This window comes from Camarhynchus parvulus, chromosome 17 (genome assembly GCF_901933205.1).
Source record: "Camarhynchus parvulus chromosome 17, STF_HiC, whole genome shotgun sequence".
Classification (NCBI taxonomy): domain Eukaryota; kingdom Metazoa; phylum Chordata; class Aves; order Passeriformes; family Thraupidae; genus Camarhynchus; species Camarhynchus parvulus.
The window spans coordinates 5157761-5173901 of record NC_044587.1 but is presented as its reverse complement, the minus strand read 5'-3'; the positions used below and the strand labels follow the sequence as shown (position 1 = coordinate 5173901).

General features: G+C 58.8%; 2 protein-coding genes across 3 annotated transcripts; one reads left to right on the top strand and one right to left on the bottom strand.

The window, feature by feature from the left end:
• Positions 1–2565: 2565 nt before the first annotated feature.
• NTMT1 (N-terminal Xaa-Pro-Lys N-methyltransferase 1) lies at positions 2566–5805 on the top strand. 2 transcript variants are annotated; one of them, XM_030961297.1, is made up of 5 exons: positions 2566–2654; positions 3614–3673; positions 4440–4646; positions 4810–5062; positions 5409–5805. In XM_030961297.1, exons 3-5 carry the CDS (start codon positions 4485–4487, stop codon positions 5663–5665), a joined length of 672 nt encoding a protein of 223 aa, XP_030817157.1. In that variant the 5' UTR covers positions 2566–2654; positions 3614–3673; positions 4440–4484; the 3' UTR covers positions 5666–5805. The 2 variants fall into 2 exon arrangements, with proteins under 2 accessions (XP_030817157.1, XP_030817158.1); XM_030961298.1 differs by lacking the exon at positions 2566–2654 and adding an exon at positions 2676–2803.
• Positions 5806–6535: 730 nt separating this feature from the next.
• On the bottom strand, positions 6536–11765 carry ASB6 (ankyrin repeat and SOCS box containing 6). The gene is made up of 7 exons (XM_030961349.1): positions 11651–11765; positions 10495–10685; positions 9906–10087; positions 9459–9565; positions 9048–9156; positions 8479–8565; positions 6536–8319 (listed from the first exon to the last, which is right to left on the bottom strand). The coding sequence occupies exons 2-7, from the start codon at positions 10605–10607 to the stop codon at positions 7640–7642; spliced, it is 1278 nt and encodes a 425-aa protein (XP_030817209.1). The 5' UTR covers positions 10608–10685; positions 11651–11765; the 3' UTR covers positions 6536–7639.
• Positions 11766–16141: the final 4376 nt, after the last annotated feature.

Sequence of the window (16141 nt, the reverse complement as noted above, 5' to 3'; positions counted from 1 at the left end):
CAGGAGGGAGAGTGTGCAGGCTGGAGAGAGGGGTCTGGGGGTGTTTTCTGTCTCCTCACACAAGGAATTACTGAGTGACAAGATTGAAACCCGTCAGAGGAAAAGCATTTCCCAGCAGCAGTGACCACGGGGAGGCAGCTGCGCCCAGGAAGGCACGGGCGGCTCTGCGGCGTGGCTGGAGCTGGGGCTGCTGCTGCCACTCTTTTTTGCAGATTTGGCTTTGCACAAACTGGCCCCAAGGTTGGGGCTGTCTCCAGCAGAGAGTGGGACTCAATGCTGGGACCCTCATCCCCAGCTGGGCTCAGAAACATGGCAAGCTCAGAGACACTCAGTTTAGTTTTCCTTTAAATTTTCAGCCATGCTCTGTTACCTTAACGAAATTAATAACAATAATAATATAAAATCAAAACAAACATTCGCAAACAAGACCTGCCCCTGAGCTAAGGCAACTGCTGCAGGTTTCATTGTAACCTGAGGGGCCAAAGCAGAACCCCAGCCCCTGGAGGGGATGGCAGCACCATTCCCTTCCTGCCGTCATGAAGGGTTTTGGCAATAGGGAAGGAGGAAGGAGGTGGCTGGGGCTTAATGGAAAGAGTCTTCAGGAGCCCCAGTGCAGCTCAGTGAAATAAAGGATAAGAGTGCCTTTTGTTGGGGAACCAGAGGCAGCAACTACTGCAGGCACCATGGAAGACACGTGGCATGGATGGGATGCAGGTGCCCACTGCCTGCTTGAGAACACAGGTGACAACTGGAGCGATGCAACAGCTGCTGGCAGCTTTGGTGAGGGGCAAACTGGTGGGTTGGGGTCATTCAGGTGCCTGTGCATGGGGACACTCACCCCCATACACCTCCCAAACACCCCTCCTGCCTGTGAGCAGCAAGGTGCCACCACCCTGTGCTCAGTGTCCCCTCCCTGGTGACAAACAGCCTTGTTTCTTTAAAACGTGAAAAACAAACTGCAAAAAGCAGTGCTTTTTGCGCACAGAGATGCTCTTACTGTGTCCCCTGCTCTGCTGTTGACTAAACACACACTCCTGGTGTCAGCACTGAGCCCCCAGCTCAGGTCACTGCTGTCCCCAGCACTCAGGTCCTTTCACAGGGACTCAGGGGACCTGGGAGCCCCAAAACTGTCCCAGCCTGATGTTTGCTTGCCCAAAGGTGGGGACTTCATTTCTGCATATGTCCCATGGCAAGGGGCTCTATCCCTGAGGCCACATTCTGGTTGTGCCATGGATTCCTGGATGGCCGTGGGCTGAGCAGCTCTGTTTTGGGGACAGCAAGACCTTGTTGGGGCCATTAGGACGTTTTGGGAGAGGCAGGTGCTGGGGATGGCCCTGCTCCCCCTGTGCCCATCCAGCTCTGCCCCTCTGGCCACTGTCCTCTGACAGCTTTGGGCGCCTTCAAGCAGATTTTGTCCCTACAGGTTTTGTGAAACTCACTTTCTGGGGAAGATGAGGGAAAGACTTAGGTCATACTAGACAGCAGAGAATCCACACCAGCCTCCATTCCCCACAGACACAACTGCAGCCAGCCCAGCCTTGTCACTGTCACTGTCCCCACAGCAATCCTCTTCCTTGGGCACCCCCAGGCCCCGTTAACCCTGTCCTGCTGGGGTGGGGTGAGGCCCCAAAGGGGATGGTGTGAGCTGCGCTGAGGAGGGGACAGAGCTGTGCTGAGCCCTCAGCGCCCCGTGCTGGCCCGGCGGGAGCGGGCAGGGGAGGGCACCGAGAGCTGGGGACACCCGGAGCGGAGGGGTCAGGGCCCGAACTGGGCACGGGGTGGGCACCGGTACGGGACGGGGCGTGAGGGGCCAGTGCTGGGGGTGTCAGTCGGTGCCGGGCAGTGTCGGTACCGGGTTTTGTTGGTGCCGGGCTCTGTGGGTGCCAGGCTCTGTCGATACCGGGTGTGTCGGTACCGGGTGTGTCGGTGCCAGGTTCTGTTGGTACCGGGTGTGTTGGTGCCGGTCTCAGTACCGGCTGTTCGGTGCCGGGCTCTGTCGGTACCGGGTGTTCGGTACTGGGCCCTGTCGGTACCGGTGTTCGGTGCCGGGCTCTGTCGGTGCCGGGTGTTCGGTGCCGGGGCCCGAGCGGGTCCCGCTCCCCTCAGGACGCTCCGAAGTTCCCGCGGCGCAACGGCGGGACAACAGCGCCCCTGGCGGGAAGAACGGTACACGGCGGGAGGGGACGGGACGGGACCGGGACAAGGACCGGGACAAGGACAACGGCGGGACAGGACCGGGGCAGGAGCAGGAGCTGGGACGGGAACACGCAGGTAGCCCGGCCAGGACACCCCCGCGGCTTCTTGTTCTAGCGACCCTGGGTCCCGTCACCCCAGTGCCAGCCGGCCGGGCTCCCGTGGTAGCCTGCCCCTCAAGAACCGCGCGGTACCTGCGGGCTGCCCTGGGGCTGCCCGGTCCGCCCCAGTCCTCCCCCGCCTGTTCCAGTCCGTCCTACTGCCTCCCAGTCCATCCCAGTCCGCCCCAGTCCGTCCCACCACTGACCACCCCCGGCCCGGAGCGCCCCTGCGCGGGCAGCAGAGGGAAAGCAGGGCAGGTCCCGTCCGTGACGTTTGGTGACGTCACCGCCACGCCGCCGCCTGGTTGGTCCCCGCGGCCGCCCGTGCCGTGGGGGGGCAGCGCGCGGCCGCCGCCGGAGGTAACGGGGGGGCCCGGGGGTCGCGGCCCGAGGGAGCGGCGGGAGCGGCGGCACCGGCACCCCCGGCATCCCCGGCACGCCTCTCCACGGGCCGCGGCCGCGGGGTTGGGCCGGGAGGGGCCGGCGGAGCTGCCCGGGCCGGAGCCGGGGTAGGGCTGCAGCCGGCGGCCCGCGGGGTCCGCAGCGCCGCGGGCCTGGAGCGCGGGGGGGGGCCCGGCCCCGGTGGGCGAGAGGCGAAAGGGCCGGGCCGGGCCTTGCACCGGGGAACCGCCCCCTCGCACCGCACGGGGCTGCTGTAACCTCCCGGAGCCGGGATGGGACCCCCCTGGCGGCACAGCCACAACCCCTCGGCCCGGGGACTCCCGGCCGCGCACCCCCGGCCCTGCCGCTGCCCGGCCCCGGGCTCGGGCCCCACGCCGACGTGACCCCTCCACGCCGTGTGACCTTCCTCCCACGGCTGCGGCGTCCATGGGGCGAGTCCCGGCCTTCACCTGCCCGCGCTCCCGCGGGCCCCGGCCGCGTTTCAGGGGCTCCTTGGGCAGCAGGAAGGGTTCGGGTTCAGGTTTAGGTTCGGGTTAGGGGGGCTGGGTGCTCTCTGCTTCTGCTGGTAGGCTGTGACACCCTGAAAAATGAGTCACCAGAGCCTCACCAAGCCAAACCCGGGCCAAGGAATGGGGTCACTGCCGGGAGGGTGAGCCTGAGTCCCAGCACGTGAGATCAGACAGGAGCACTGCCCAAATTGGAGCACAGACAGGAGCACTGAAAGAGAGCCCTCCGTGCGCTGGCTAGACTCGTGGCTCAGCCTCTGAGCTAAGGGGCAGCAGCAGCTCCTGTCCCCCCCTCCCCGGGAGTGTGTCTGTGGGGCTGGGGTGTCTCTTACCTGTGGTTTCCTGGGGCCATGGTCACACTTACAGGACTAGAGGGGTGATTTGGTTAAATCCCATCTTCTCTGCTCCTAGATCACAGCGTAGACCAGCTCCTGGCACCACTGAGCCAAACTGGATTTCCACCAGTGACCTGTAAGTTGGGATGCCATGTCCCCCTTTCCTGTCCCTAGGCTGTTCGAGGCCACGTGGGGCCACCAAACCTGTCTAAGCTGCCATAGAAAAGGTTTTGTGTCTAATGGGGTATTTGCTGGCAAATTCAAGCCATGAACTCTATATATTTCTTTTATTTTGTAAAGGTGTTTGAAGTCCTTGAATTTACCCTTTGGCCACCTTAAATCTAGTTTCTAATCCCCAGCGCAGTTAATCAAATCCATAGTGGTTTGAATTATGAGATGCCTGGGGGGGATTTATAGCTTGTATTGCTGATTATACCTTGACTTTATTATATTGCAAATATCTAACTTATGGTCACGGCTGAGATTTACAATCCTCAGGTAGGTGCTCAGGATAACTTTTAGCAACTCGAGGTGTAATTGGAGGTGACTGATGGGGTTGTCGCCACACATAAACATGGAATCTGTAAAATGTTAAGATGAGGAAAGGAGAGGCAGAATAGGTGAAAGGGGTGGGTCAGCCTTAAAATATAATTGTATAATTGCATATATTGCTGAGCAAAGCTCTGCCATGCCTGTTCTGGCTGAGGCATCTGCTCAGGGAATGGTTTTGGGCTTGTTGGTCTCCAGAAAATACCAGAATTTAGATCTTTGTTCCTTCTTGTTCCCAGCTGAAGATTTTTATAGTTTGCAGTAGCTCTGGGGAGGGGGAAGGGATGATGAACAGGTGTGGGGTGCTGGCAGAGCTGATTCACTCCTTGCTGGTTTGGGTTCTCCCATCCCAGGGGAGCAGTGAGTCCCGTGTGGGCCCGTGTGTGCCCTCGGCCAGCATGACCAGCGAGGTGGTGGAGAACGAGTTTGAGTTTTACTCCAAGGCAGAGAAGTACTGGAAGGATGTGCCCGCCACGGTGGATGGCATGCTGGGGGGCTACGGCCACATCTCCAGCATCGACATCAACAGCTCCAGGAAGTTCCTGCAGAGGTTTCTGCGGGTAGGTGGCACAGTTTGTCGTGTTCCTAAAACCCCACCCTTCTCCCAGCGTGGAGCTGGGCTCTTCCCCCTGAATTGCTCCACGGGATCCTCTGTGTGCCTGTCCCGTTTCTCCTCGGTGGGTGCCTCGCAGTGGGGCTCACCCCTCATGGTGGCTGTTGCAGGATGGCCCCAACCGGACGGGGACAACCCGTGCTCTGGACTGCGGGGCTGGCATTGGCCGGATCACCAAGCGGCTGCTGCTGCCCCTCTTCAAGACAGTGGACATGGTGGATGTGACAGAGGACTTCCTCACCAAGGCCAAGAGCTACCTGGGCGAGGAGGGCAGGCGGGTGCGCAACTACTTCTGCTGTGGCCTCCAGGACTTCAGCCCTGAGCCAAACTCCTATGATGTCATCTGGATCCAGTGGGTCATCGGTGAGGGTCACTGCTTGTGGGGTCTTTCCAGCCTGTCCCATTTCCTTGAGGGGCAGGTGTCCAGTGCACCTTCATGCAGCCTGAGGTCTGCCTGGATGGGTGGTGGCCTGGGGTGGGTAGCTGTCCCCCAGCCCATGGAGGGGCCCTGTACTTTTTCCCCCAAGCCCTCAGAGCAGAGGTGTGGGTTGGATGGAGTCGAGTAGTGAGACACAGGCTGGACACCCCCAAGCTAAAGCTTTCCCTGCAGATGTCTCAAGTATTTGGTTCCAGAGGGATCCCAAGTGCAGCTTTGTGTTTCCTCCCCTTGGTCACGCTCTGCCCTCTAACCCCTGCTCTGCCCCTCCAGGACATCTCACTGACAACCACCTCTCCGACTTCCTGAAGCGCTGCCGTGCCGGCCTGCGGCCCAACGGCATCGTGGTCATCAAGGACAACATGGCCCAGGAGGGTGTGATCATGGACGATGTGGACAGCAGCGTCTGCCGGGACCTGGACGTGGTCCATAAGATCATCCGCAGAGCTGGGCTGCACCTCCTGGCTGAGGAGCGCCAGGAGAACTTTCCTGATGAGATCTACCACGTCTACACCTTTGCCATGAGATGAGGGCAGCGGGAGAAGGTCTCTCCCGTGTCGTGACTCCCCTTTCCAGGGGCCGGTGACAAGGATGGGACTTTTGTCTTCCAAGTTGCTGCTGTTTGTGAAAAGAGGTGTTTGCCAAATACATTTTCCTGCTGTTGCACTTCTGCACGTGAGGTCTGTCGGGTGCATGTTGGCTCTGTGCCACCTCAGGGGCTCTGGACAGGAGCAGGAGGGTCTCCCATGCACGAGGTGATCCATGGGCAGCTGCAGGTTGCTGACTGCAGTGCCCAGGGCTCCTGCTCATGAACTGGAGCTTGGGGCACCTTTGGCATGGACTGGGCTCCATTCCTTGCTTGGGTGTTTGACCCTTTGCTGCTGCTCAGCAGTGAGCTGGGTAAGGCAAAGGGGAAAAGCCTCAACTGTTTCCCTGTGGTGGTGTGGGGAGACAACACCAGGTTCTGGGGCTTTGAGGAGGCCTCACCTTTAAACCCCTGAGCAGGTCTCCTACATGGGCAGCAAAAAGGGAGGTGTGTGTGACCCTGAGTCCCTGCATCCTCCTGCAGGGATAGGGGTATCCCAGACAAAGCCCTGCAACCCTGGGAGTGCACTGGGGTGCTACCAGACCCATCCAGCCTGTCACCTGCAGCTCCATCGGTGTGACACTGTGCTCCCCCAGCATCCCACACCATCACTTGGCTTTGAACATCCCCATCTCCTCTTTGGCCATATTCCCTTCATTTACCAAGTCTGGCCTCTGGCCCAAGGTGGCCAGCACTGGCACAGCAGCGTGCCAGGGGTGAGCCCAGGTGCAGAGCTGGCTGCAGCTCGACCCTCCAGCCATCCCCCCATTCCTGTCCTTCACCCCACCTCTCCTAAGGAAAAACAAGCCCCTGCTGTTATTATAGAAGGCCTCGTTTAATAGTTCAGTTCCCATTCCAGACAGCAGGGCAGAATTTGATCACATTACTGGGTTTTTTTAAGCACCAGTTCTTCAGGACACATAGTTCCAGTTCCAAATGCTAGTGAATCCCAGATCCACCCGATACAAACTGTCTTTAACCAGAACAGATTTTTCCTCTTCATCTACTGCATCCATCCCCCATGAAAAACAGTACAAACCAACAAAACTGTGGGGCTCAGCTCTGTGGCCAGCCTTTGGCATGTCACAAGGAAGCAGATGCCTGGAAAGGGGAGCCAGGAAGCTGTGGCAGGGCTGGAACATGAGCCCTCCAGGTGCAGCAATTCCTTCTAGGAAGGAGGCACTGGAGAATAAGATCCTGGGAGTGGTCACCAAGGGAAAGAGCGAAGGAATGGGGAGGGAGGCACAAGGCACTCATCTGCTGACTGCCCGTTCCTCATCCTTGCACAGGGATGTTAAGAAACATCCCTCTGTGTGTTTTGCAGCCCAGTAACTCTGAGATGTCCTTGGTGGATGTTCCTCTGTGCCAGGATGGGGTGCAGAAGCTCAGACGGCGTAGAGCAGTCAGCCCCATTTCACTCCCATCCCCAGTGTCAGAAGCCCACACTGAGCAAGGATCCACACCCACAGGATGATGCCAGACCTGCTTCCACCACCAGAACCAGAGGCAGGAAAGCCAGAACACCTCTTCCTTCTCCCAGCACCCTGAGGCATCTCTCAGCTCCACTGGACACCTAAGGCACTGCATCACCCACCCATGGCAGGGCTGGGAGAGGGGGGACAGGCTGCCTGTCCAGTCACAGTCCCAAGCCTTTGCCTAATCTCCCTCCAACCCAGCCCCAGTATGCAACTCCCCCATGCCCAGGAGCTCTGCCTGCCTCCCCATGATGTGCCCCAGAGCAACGAGACCTTCACAAACACAGCTGTGATGTTGTGCCCAGAAAAACACCCCCAGAATGCCACAGAGAGGGACTCCATGGGCAGCACCTCTTGCTGCAGAGAAAACTGTCTCAGAGCAGAGCTCTGGTGGCTGTAGCACAGCAGGGCTGTGGAGGGAGCAGACAGAGGCACTGCCAGGCTCACAGGTCCTCGTGGCCAGCAGCAGTGTGGTCGATGAGCAGGTACCACTTCAGCCGGTCTGGGAGAGGCAGAGCTTTGATTTTGTCACCCACTGGCCACGGTTTGAGGCACTGCCGGATGAACACCCTGCAGAGGTGTTTCAGTGCCTGTGGCGAGCGCTCCAGCTGCTTCAGAGAGCAGAACAGAGTCTGGACCTTCTCCCCGTGGAACCTACAGCTGCTGGTGTTGACCTCAAAATTGCTGGGCAGCTGGATGGCTTGTGAACTGGCCATCATGAGCTCCAGCAGAGTCTGACCCTTCTGGATGAGATCTGAGGAATAGGTTTCATCGTTGAAGCGACTGAGGTGGCAGCAGAGGTGCTCAAAGGCGATGTGGAAGCCAGACCAGCAGGAGGGACCGTGCAGGGAGCAGTTGTAGGCAGCACCTGACTCCAGCAAGAAGCGCAGCAGTGGGAAGTAGTCCTTGAAGCTTTTCAAGCAGAAGTGTGTGAGGGACTCTGAGGCTGGGCACTGGCTGGGGTTGGCACCATGGGCCAGCAGCAGCTGCGTGACACGGAAGCAGAAGCGCTCGATGTCCTCGGCCTCCTCCTCGGTGTAGCTGTACGCCATCTCTTCCAGCAGGTAGATGACATAGGTGAAGACAGTGTCACCATCTTTGGTGGCAGCCCTGACATCTGCGCCTGCAGGAAGGGACAGAGAATGTAACTGACACTGCAGAGTGTGAGGCCAGGCCAGCACCAGCTCCAGCACCCCTGGGCTCCATAAAGGAGTCAGGAGGGCAGTGCCTGGTGCTGCACAAAGAATCAGCCAGCCCAGAAAGGGGAGAAGGTTTTCTTTACCTCCTTCCAGCAGGAGGCGGATACTGTCGGTGTTGTGGATCTGGCCACTGTCACTGCTGGCCAGGGCATGCAGCAGTGCTGTCTTCCCTGCAATGGAGCAATCAGTCAGTCACAGGACAACAGGGTGACACCCCAAAAGGCAGGAAGGAAAACAATCCACCCCACCCACCAGACAGCCAAACGCAGGGAGTGACAACCCTTCTCCTGGCAGAGGCTTCCACTGTCCCTGTGATGGTGCCCAGCTGTGGGCACAGTCACAGGCCACACGTGCAGGGCTAGTGGTGGTCTCAGTGGGTACATGTGCCACGGCAGAGTGAGTTTTAGAGCAAGTGGGCAGCACAGGACGACAGAGGCACAGCCCCACCCACCTCCCCTGGACTGCACAGAGCTGGGTTCAGCCCTTTTCACACAGCCAGCACACCAGGAGGAAATACCGAGTGCAGGGAGGTTCTGCCAGCTTCCTCCCAACTCCCAAACCCGACTGAGAGGAGGGGCAGCAGCCAACGTCCCCAGCCCTGTGCCCTGCCCAGCCCACCCTCAGCTGGGGCAGCTGGGTGGGGTGCACAGACCGTTCTTGTCAGCAGCGTTGACGTTGGCCCCCAGCTGCAGCAGCCGCTGCAGGCACGGCAACCGCTCGGGCTCCTCGCTGGCCAGGTCCAGGGGACTGCTCTCATGGATCTGCACAACAGTTAAATACAATTTATAAACACTGGCAGATAATGAAGTCTGTGAGTGTCTGCAGGGAGTCGCTGCTGGGGTTTCATCTTGGCCAAGAGTCTCTCCAGCCTCCTCCCACACTGCTCCAAGCCAGGGGCTCAGCTCAACCTGACCTGCCACAGCAGCAGAACACTGGACAGCAGGCACAGGGATGTGCCAAGGGGAGCAGCACGGGGTGAGGCCCGGGAGGAGGGAAGCAAGAGGGCTGTCCCTCACAGCAGAGCAGCTCAGGCCGGGGGGCTCAGCCAGGAGTGAGGCCGTACCCGGTCCCTGCGGTTGATGTCGGCGCCGTGCTGCACCAGGAGCTCCACCACGTCCGGCTGGTTGCGCAGCACCGCCATGTGCAGGGGCGTGTAGTACGTGACTGGGTCTGAGGAGAAAAACAGTCAGAGAGAACAAAATGGCCCCAGCACCTGCCAGTGGAAGGGGACAGCTGCAGAGGGCCCTGGGAGCACTGTCTGTGAAAACAAGGCTGTCACAGGCACCCTGGGTCCTGCTGCTCCAATGGCTCCATCCTGCCAAAAGCCCCCAAGTCCCTGGTGTCCCTCAGTCCATCCCTGTGGCTGGGTCTCCACAAGGTACATCCATATTGCTCCAGCAAGGAGCAGGAGTGTCTGAGCTGGTAGCACCCCCTCTTTCTGCCCCAGCTATCCCCACCTCCCAGGGCAGCAGGGTTCCTCCTGGCCCAGCCTCCTTCCCACCAGCCTCACCTTCAAAGCTGAGGTCAGCACCAAATTCCAAGAGGATTTCTGCAGCTGGGACGAGCCCCAGCTCGGTGACCTTCAGCAGGGCATAGCTCACACCTTCTTGATAAAATGGGGAGTGGGTCTCCCTCTCCAGGACTCTTCTCACAGCTGAGAGCTGGCTCTTGTCACTGTCCAGGCAGGCAGGGCTTGAGACACACAAAAACCCAGCAGTTACTCAGTGAACATAGCTCAGGTGTGCAAGGGTCAAAATGGCACCAGGGAAGAAGGAAAATCCCTGGTCTTCCCTCTGGTCCTGTACCCAGTGTGTCTCTGACCCGCTGGCTGTGGGGTTACACAGCAGCCCCAGGGCCTCAGCTGAGCCAGGTTCAGGGTTCAGGGAGAAAGGGCCTTTCCTGGAGAGCCCTCACAGCTCCTGTGTTTACCCTGCTCCACCTCCAGGTTCCCAAAGAACAGCAGCAAAAGGAGGATCTGTGGGATGAGCTGCTCCCCAGGTCTGGGGGCTGTCCAAGCCAATGTCGTCCAACCCCAGTCACCTCCCTGAGCTCCAACCACCCCCCAAAACACGCCGGGGTGTTCAGCCCCCTGCTGTTACCTCTCCAGGGAGCTCTGCCCTTCCGTGTCAGGCGTGGCCAGCAGCCCCAGGAGCTCATCCACCAGGGGCTGGTACTCCAGGACGATCCTGCGGAAGCCGTGCAGGAAAGGCATCGCGCTCTGCCCGTGCACCCCTCCCGGGGGCCTCCAGCACGGCACCGCTGTCCTCCCTCTCCGAGGGGCTTCTCCCTCCTTTCAAAACAAACAAGGCTTTCAGCAGCTCTGAACGTAGAGAAAAACACAGCCTCCCCCTCCTTATATAAAAGCAGCCCAACCCAGCACAGCGCAGCGCAGGGATCTCCTCCCACACACCGATCTGGTGTCTCCAAATTATCTCCAGCACGCAGAGCTGCACACTGCAGTTATCTGGGCACGGCCAGGATGGGCACAAAGCCCCGGTGCCAGGAGCCCCCTTTTTGTGTGTCTCAAGCCCTGCCTGCCTGGACAGTGCCAGGAGCCCCCGCAGGCTGGGGATGCTCCCGGGGGTCTGGCACCAGCAAAGCCCTGCCTGGCTTCTATGGGACAGGGGGCTGGAGCCACCCCAGGGACACCGAGCCCACAGATCCCTGCTGGGATGCAACCCCAGGAAGCCCCTAAATCTCCCTGCACCCATGGGGAGGAAAGGCCAGGAGCCCCCAGACCCCAGCAGGGGAATAAAATAACGAGACCTCCTAAAGATTGCTGTACAAAATATCTCTAAAACATACATCTTCCTTTCCTTATCGTTCTTTACTGAAGTTAAATAGTCCAATTAAAACAAGCAAATAAAAAATAAAACTAATTTGGTTTTTCTGTTCGTTTTACGATGCTTTAAAGTCGGAATATTTTTGTTATTATGAGCATGTAGGTGTAAATAAATAAATAAATAAATAAGAGTATGCACCACTCCTGGCAGTTTGAGTGGGCTGCATCCGCGTATTTTTAGAGGCATTAAACACGCTCATCACACCTTTCTCTGAGGGGTAGATCAGGCTCTAGCGGGGGGGAAAAAAACCCCAAACGAGCCCATAAACCTCGGTTCATTTTCACAAATACACGCTCACAAATTCCAGCGCAAGCCCCGCGGGCGCCGAGCCCCCCGAGCAGCGCGGGCAGGGAAGGGAGACCCCGGCACCACCCTCCCCTCACGGCCCAGCCCCGGCCCCGCCGCCCCTCACCTGCCCGGGCACCGCCACCGGAACCGGAACGGGAACCGCGAACCGCCGGGGCGGGGCCTCATCGATGGGTGTGGTCTCATCATGGGGGCGTGGTCAAACGGGGCGTGGCCCATTCGGAGGGTGTGGTCTCGGCATGAGGGTGTGGCCCCAATTGAGGCGTGGCCTAAAGGGGGGGCGTGGCTTCACTGGAAGGCACGGCCTCACAAAGCGGCACTGTGTGTGGGCGTGGCCTCGATGGGCGTGGCCTTGGCGGGCGCGGCCAGCAGGGGGCAGCACGCGGCCGCGCGCGGGAGGGGGGACCGCCCCCACCGCCCCCAACCCCCGGTGTCCCCCCCTCTGTCCCCCCGGGGTGTCCCCTCCTCACGGGTGTGACACCCCGAGTATCCCCTGCCCCGCTGTCCTCCCCCCTCCCAGGTGCCCCTCCCTGCCCTGACTGTCCCCCCCCACCATGTGTCCCCCCCATGTGTCCCCCATCCCCGGGTGTCCCCTCCCCCGGGTGTCCCCCTTTTCCCCGATGTCCCCCGTCCCTCTGGAGGACCCGCCCAGGCCGGGCTGGCTTTGCCGGCAGCTGGCACCCAGTGGCTGCCGCCTCCCCGGGGCGCGGGGTGACTCTGGTGCCGCTGCCCGGACCCTCCCCTGCTGGAAGCGCTACCAGGGGAAACATTAGCCCGGGATTTATTGGTGCTATTATCATAATCATCATTATTTTTATTATTATTCTGGCGGAATCCGCCAGCGCGGGGAGCTCTGGAGAGCGGCAATAACTGAAGCCGCCTTGGGTTTCCTATTTACGTATTTATTTTATTCCGGTGGAGCGCTTCCAGATTCCAGCAGGCAGCCGTGGCCCCGGGGCAGAGGGGGCGAGGAGGCCGCGCCGGCTGGGCATTTTTCTGACATTCTGTCACGGTCTCCCCTGTTTCCCACCCTTCCCTTCCCCACTCACATCGGGGTGCCAGCGTGGGGGATCCCGGTGCTTGCAGCCCCTGGACCCCGAGCCCACCTTCAGGGCAGGGCAGGGCTCTGCAGGGTGGCTGGTGGCCCCGGTGCCACCGGGACTTGGTGCTGTGCAGAGCCACCTCGATGGGCAGCTGGTCTGAACCCCCCTGCAGCCCCCCTGGGTGGGTTTGGGGGTGCCATCCCCGTGTTTGCCTGAGTAGGGGTGGAAATAACCCCACCCAAGCCTGGGCAGGGAGCAGAGGGGGTGAGCAGCAAGGAAGAGTGAGGGACAGTGGAGATTTGTCCCTCTGCATAGAGGGCTCAGCTGGCTTCAAACCTGAGCAGTGGGGCTGCAGGGACCCCCCTCTGGGTGGGCTGGGCAGCTGAGACCCTCATTCCAGCCCCAGGTAAAGCCAGGCCCTGGGCCCTCTGCGTTCCCAGTAAAGCCCAAACCCTCCACAGTCTAAGAAAACCCTGGAGCCTCCAGAATTCCAGTGGCAGCAGCAGACACAAACCCCATCCCTGTCTGTGTGGCACTGGGGGGGACCCTGCAGGTCCGGCCCACCACAGACACCGTTTTGGGGGGAAATCACTGCTCCTCTCCTGCTCTTGGCTGGGAAAGGAGGGCTGCCCAGGCAGGGTCACCCCAGTGCCACCTCTGACCCCAGCCATGAGGATGAGAGGGGACACTGGGCTGCCCCAAAGTGTTGTGCCAGCCCAAATGTGCTTTTTAGGAACCCCACAGAGGCTTTGCCCCCACCCTGGCCACCCCCAGCTTGAAAGGAGGCTTTGGGGACACAGTGTGGGACCAAACCTGGCTCCAAACCAGCCCTGGGAGGTGACGAACCAGGCTGAGCCCTTCCCTTGCCACCAGCGAGTCCATGCAGGCGGGATTCCTCCCCTGCCACGAGCACAGCACAGGACACAGACCCCAGGGAGGGGGTCCCCAGCCCCACATTTCCTGGGAGCAGAGGTTTTGCAAGCAAGGCCATGGCTGGAGCGGGTGTTTGAGTGCCTGGCTGGGGTAACAGCACCAGGCTGGGGTATTTGGGTGCCTGGCTGGGGTATTTGGGTGCCTGGCTGGGGTGTTTGGCTGTCTGGGTAACAGCACCAGGCTGGGGTATTTGGGTGCCTGGCTGGGGTATTTGGGTGCCTGGCTGGGGTGTTTGGCTGTCTGGCTGCAATAAGAGCACCAGGCTGGGGTATTTGGGTGCCTGGCTGGGGTAACAGCCCCGGGCTCTGCCCCTTCCTCCCCGTGGCCCTGGCGGGGCGGGCTCGGAAGAATGCGGGCTGGCCATCCATCCATCAGGGAGACACAGCAACAGCCAGCCGAAGAAAGAGGGGCATTTTAGGAGGAAAGCCAGGGAAATTTGATCATTAAGAAATCCTCCTGGCTGTCTGGGGGAATTTAATTAAATTGCTGGAAAGGGCTGTAAGCACATCTGGATCCAATATGTGCCGCTTTGATTTTTTTCTTTCTTTCTTTCTCTTTTTTTTTTTTTTTTTTTTTTTTTTTTTTTTTTTAGTTCACTCTTTTCCCATCTCGCTGTTGAAGGAGGGGGGGAATAAAAGGGAAATAGCAGAGCCACGGAGTATTGGTTCATCTGGGACTGACTGGGATTCCTGGCAGGGAAAGAAAGAGAGGGAGAGAAAGAAAGAGCAGAAGAGAGGCAGAAAGAGAAGGAATGAGAAAGCTGGGAGAAAATCTTCACCAAGGGGCTGGCTGGGGTGTTTTATAATGCCACCACAGAGACAGGGAGCTGGGAGGCAGTGGGGGGAGTTGTGAGGGCTGCAGGGGAGAGGAGGAGAGGAGCCAGAGCAGGCCATGCTGTACTTCTGGGGTCTGGCAGGGATGGAGGGAGAAAGAGGAGCTGCTCAGTAAATCCAGAAATACCATTCCTGCTGGGAAGGGCAGGGCTGGGCACGGGGCACTCCTCCAGCAACTGCCCCAGGCTGTCACCCCTGTGGGTGGCACTGCCCTGGCCCCTGGGGGGTGGAGGGGGTGCTCTGATCCCCAGCCTGGGCACTCACCCACCCCCAGAGCCGCTTTCTGGTCCTGGCCAGGCACTGCCAAGCCCCCACCATCCCCCACACTCCCCTCGGAGCATCCTCCAGTGCAGCTGAGGTGCAACTCCACAGCCAGAAAATCCTTCAGCTGGGGATGAGCCAGCCCAGCCTCTCTGCACCAGAACATCCCCAGGGCAAGATTTTGGGAGTGTTAGGAGGGAACAGCTGGGTGCCACAAGGAGCAGCACCATTCCATCCCAGCAGGGCTCCAAGGAGGCTGCCCTGCCCCAGCCCATGGTTTTGGGGTGAGGAGGGGCTGGGGCTGGCAGAGCACATCCAGCTCCAGGCCGTGCTGAGCACCATGGAAGCACAAGGTGTTGGCACAGCGTGAGAGAAATATCAGGGAACCCCTAGGAAAACACAAAGTGAGATTACCAAAAAATACAGTATTTTAAGCCTTTTTCTTTTGAGAGGAAGATGAAGGACTGGCAAACAGAAACTCGTCCATCCCAAGGGCTGCAAACCCCTGAGGAGCCCAGCACAGCCCTGCCAGGTCAGTGCCTCTGGTTCATCAGCCCAGCAGCTCTGGCCCAGCAAAGCTGGACTCAGAGCTCACACCCAGCTCAGCAAAACCCAGCTGCTGGTGCCAGGTAAAGCAAAAACCAAACCTGCTGGTGCCAGGTAAAGCAAACCTGCTCAGCTTTGTCCCTGCACCACCCATGTTTTGCCCAAAGCCAAGAGTCACCTTGCCAGCTTCGAAGGCCACTTTAAAACACAATTTTTACCAAAAGAAATAAATGAGAAGAGCTTGCACAAGCGGGTTAGGAAACACCAGGAGTGGGTGTTCCAAACAACCAGGTCTTGCTTGGGATGCCTCGTGTGGCTGGTGGTGTTAAAAAAACGATGCTGAGGGGGAAAAAAAAGGGCAAATCCTACAGCTAAAAAGGAAATTGCATTAATACAGATTGTTTTATTTAAAAAAAGCAAACCCTGACCTCTACTTCAAAAAAGTCATTAGACATTCTCCTTCTGAAAGGCCGACAGAGGATATTACTGAAAGGCCAGTTAATTTCTCAATGACTTACTGTTCTTGCTCTGCTCATGGAAATGTGTAAAGAGTTGGAGGGTAATTTAAGGCACCCTGCAGAAAGGTGTGTAAATCTTTGCATGTCTAAAGAAACTTTACCAGACCGCTAGGACTGGGAAAAAAAGAAAATGCTTGCCCTCCTTTATTTCTTTTTTTTTTTTTTTTTTTTTTAAACTTTCCTTTGGAACTCTGATCCCCTTTGATCATAAAAAAGGTCATATTTCAACCAAAAAAATATCAGCAATCACAGGGCCCGAGGAAGTGCGAACCCAAGGGGGTTTCACCGACGATTATTCCCTCCATTTAATTATTTAATGCCACGGACTGAGGGAAAGCTGTCTCCCCTGGAAAAGCCAGACAGTTCAAGAATAAGGTCTGGCCCTAAACAAGAAGGAGGAGGAAGAGGGTTATAAATTGGGCATGGGGCTGCTCCATCCCCCCCTCCTGCCCCTCCATGGGCC

Coding starts and splice junctions, on each gene's coding strand:
- NTMT1 (XM_030961297.1), top strand. CDS start 4,485: ATGACCAGCGAGGTGGTGGAGAACGAGTTTGAGTTTTACTCCAAGGCA. Junction 4,647..4,809: donor TCCTGCAGAGGTTTCTGCGG/GTAGGTGGCACA, acceptor TGGCTGTTGCAG/GATGGCCCCAACCGGACGGG. Junction 5,063..5,408: donor CTGGATCCAGTGGGTCATCG/GTGAGGGTCACT, acceptor CTGCCCCTCCAG/GACATCTCACTGACAACCAC.
- ASB6 (XM_030961349.1), bottom strand. CDS start 10,607: ATGCCTTTCCTGCACGGCTTCCGCAGGATCGTCCTGGAGTACCAGCCC. Junction 9,157..9,458: donor ACATCAACCGCAGGGACCGG/GTACGGCCTCAC, acceptor ACTGTTGTGCAG/ATCCATGAGAGCAGTCCCCT. Junction 8,320..8,478: donor CCGCCTCCTGCTGGAAGGAG/GTAAAGAAAACC, acceptor CCCTTCCTGCAG/GCGCAGATGTCAGGGCTGCC.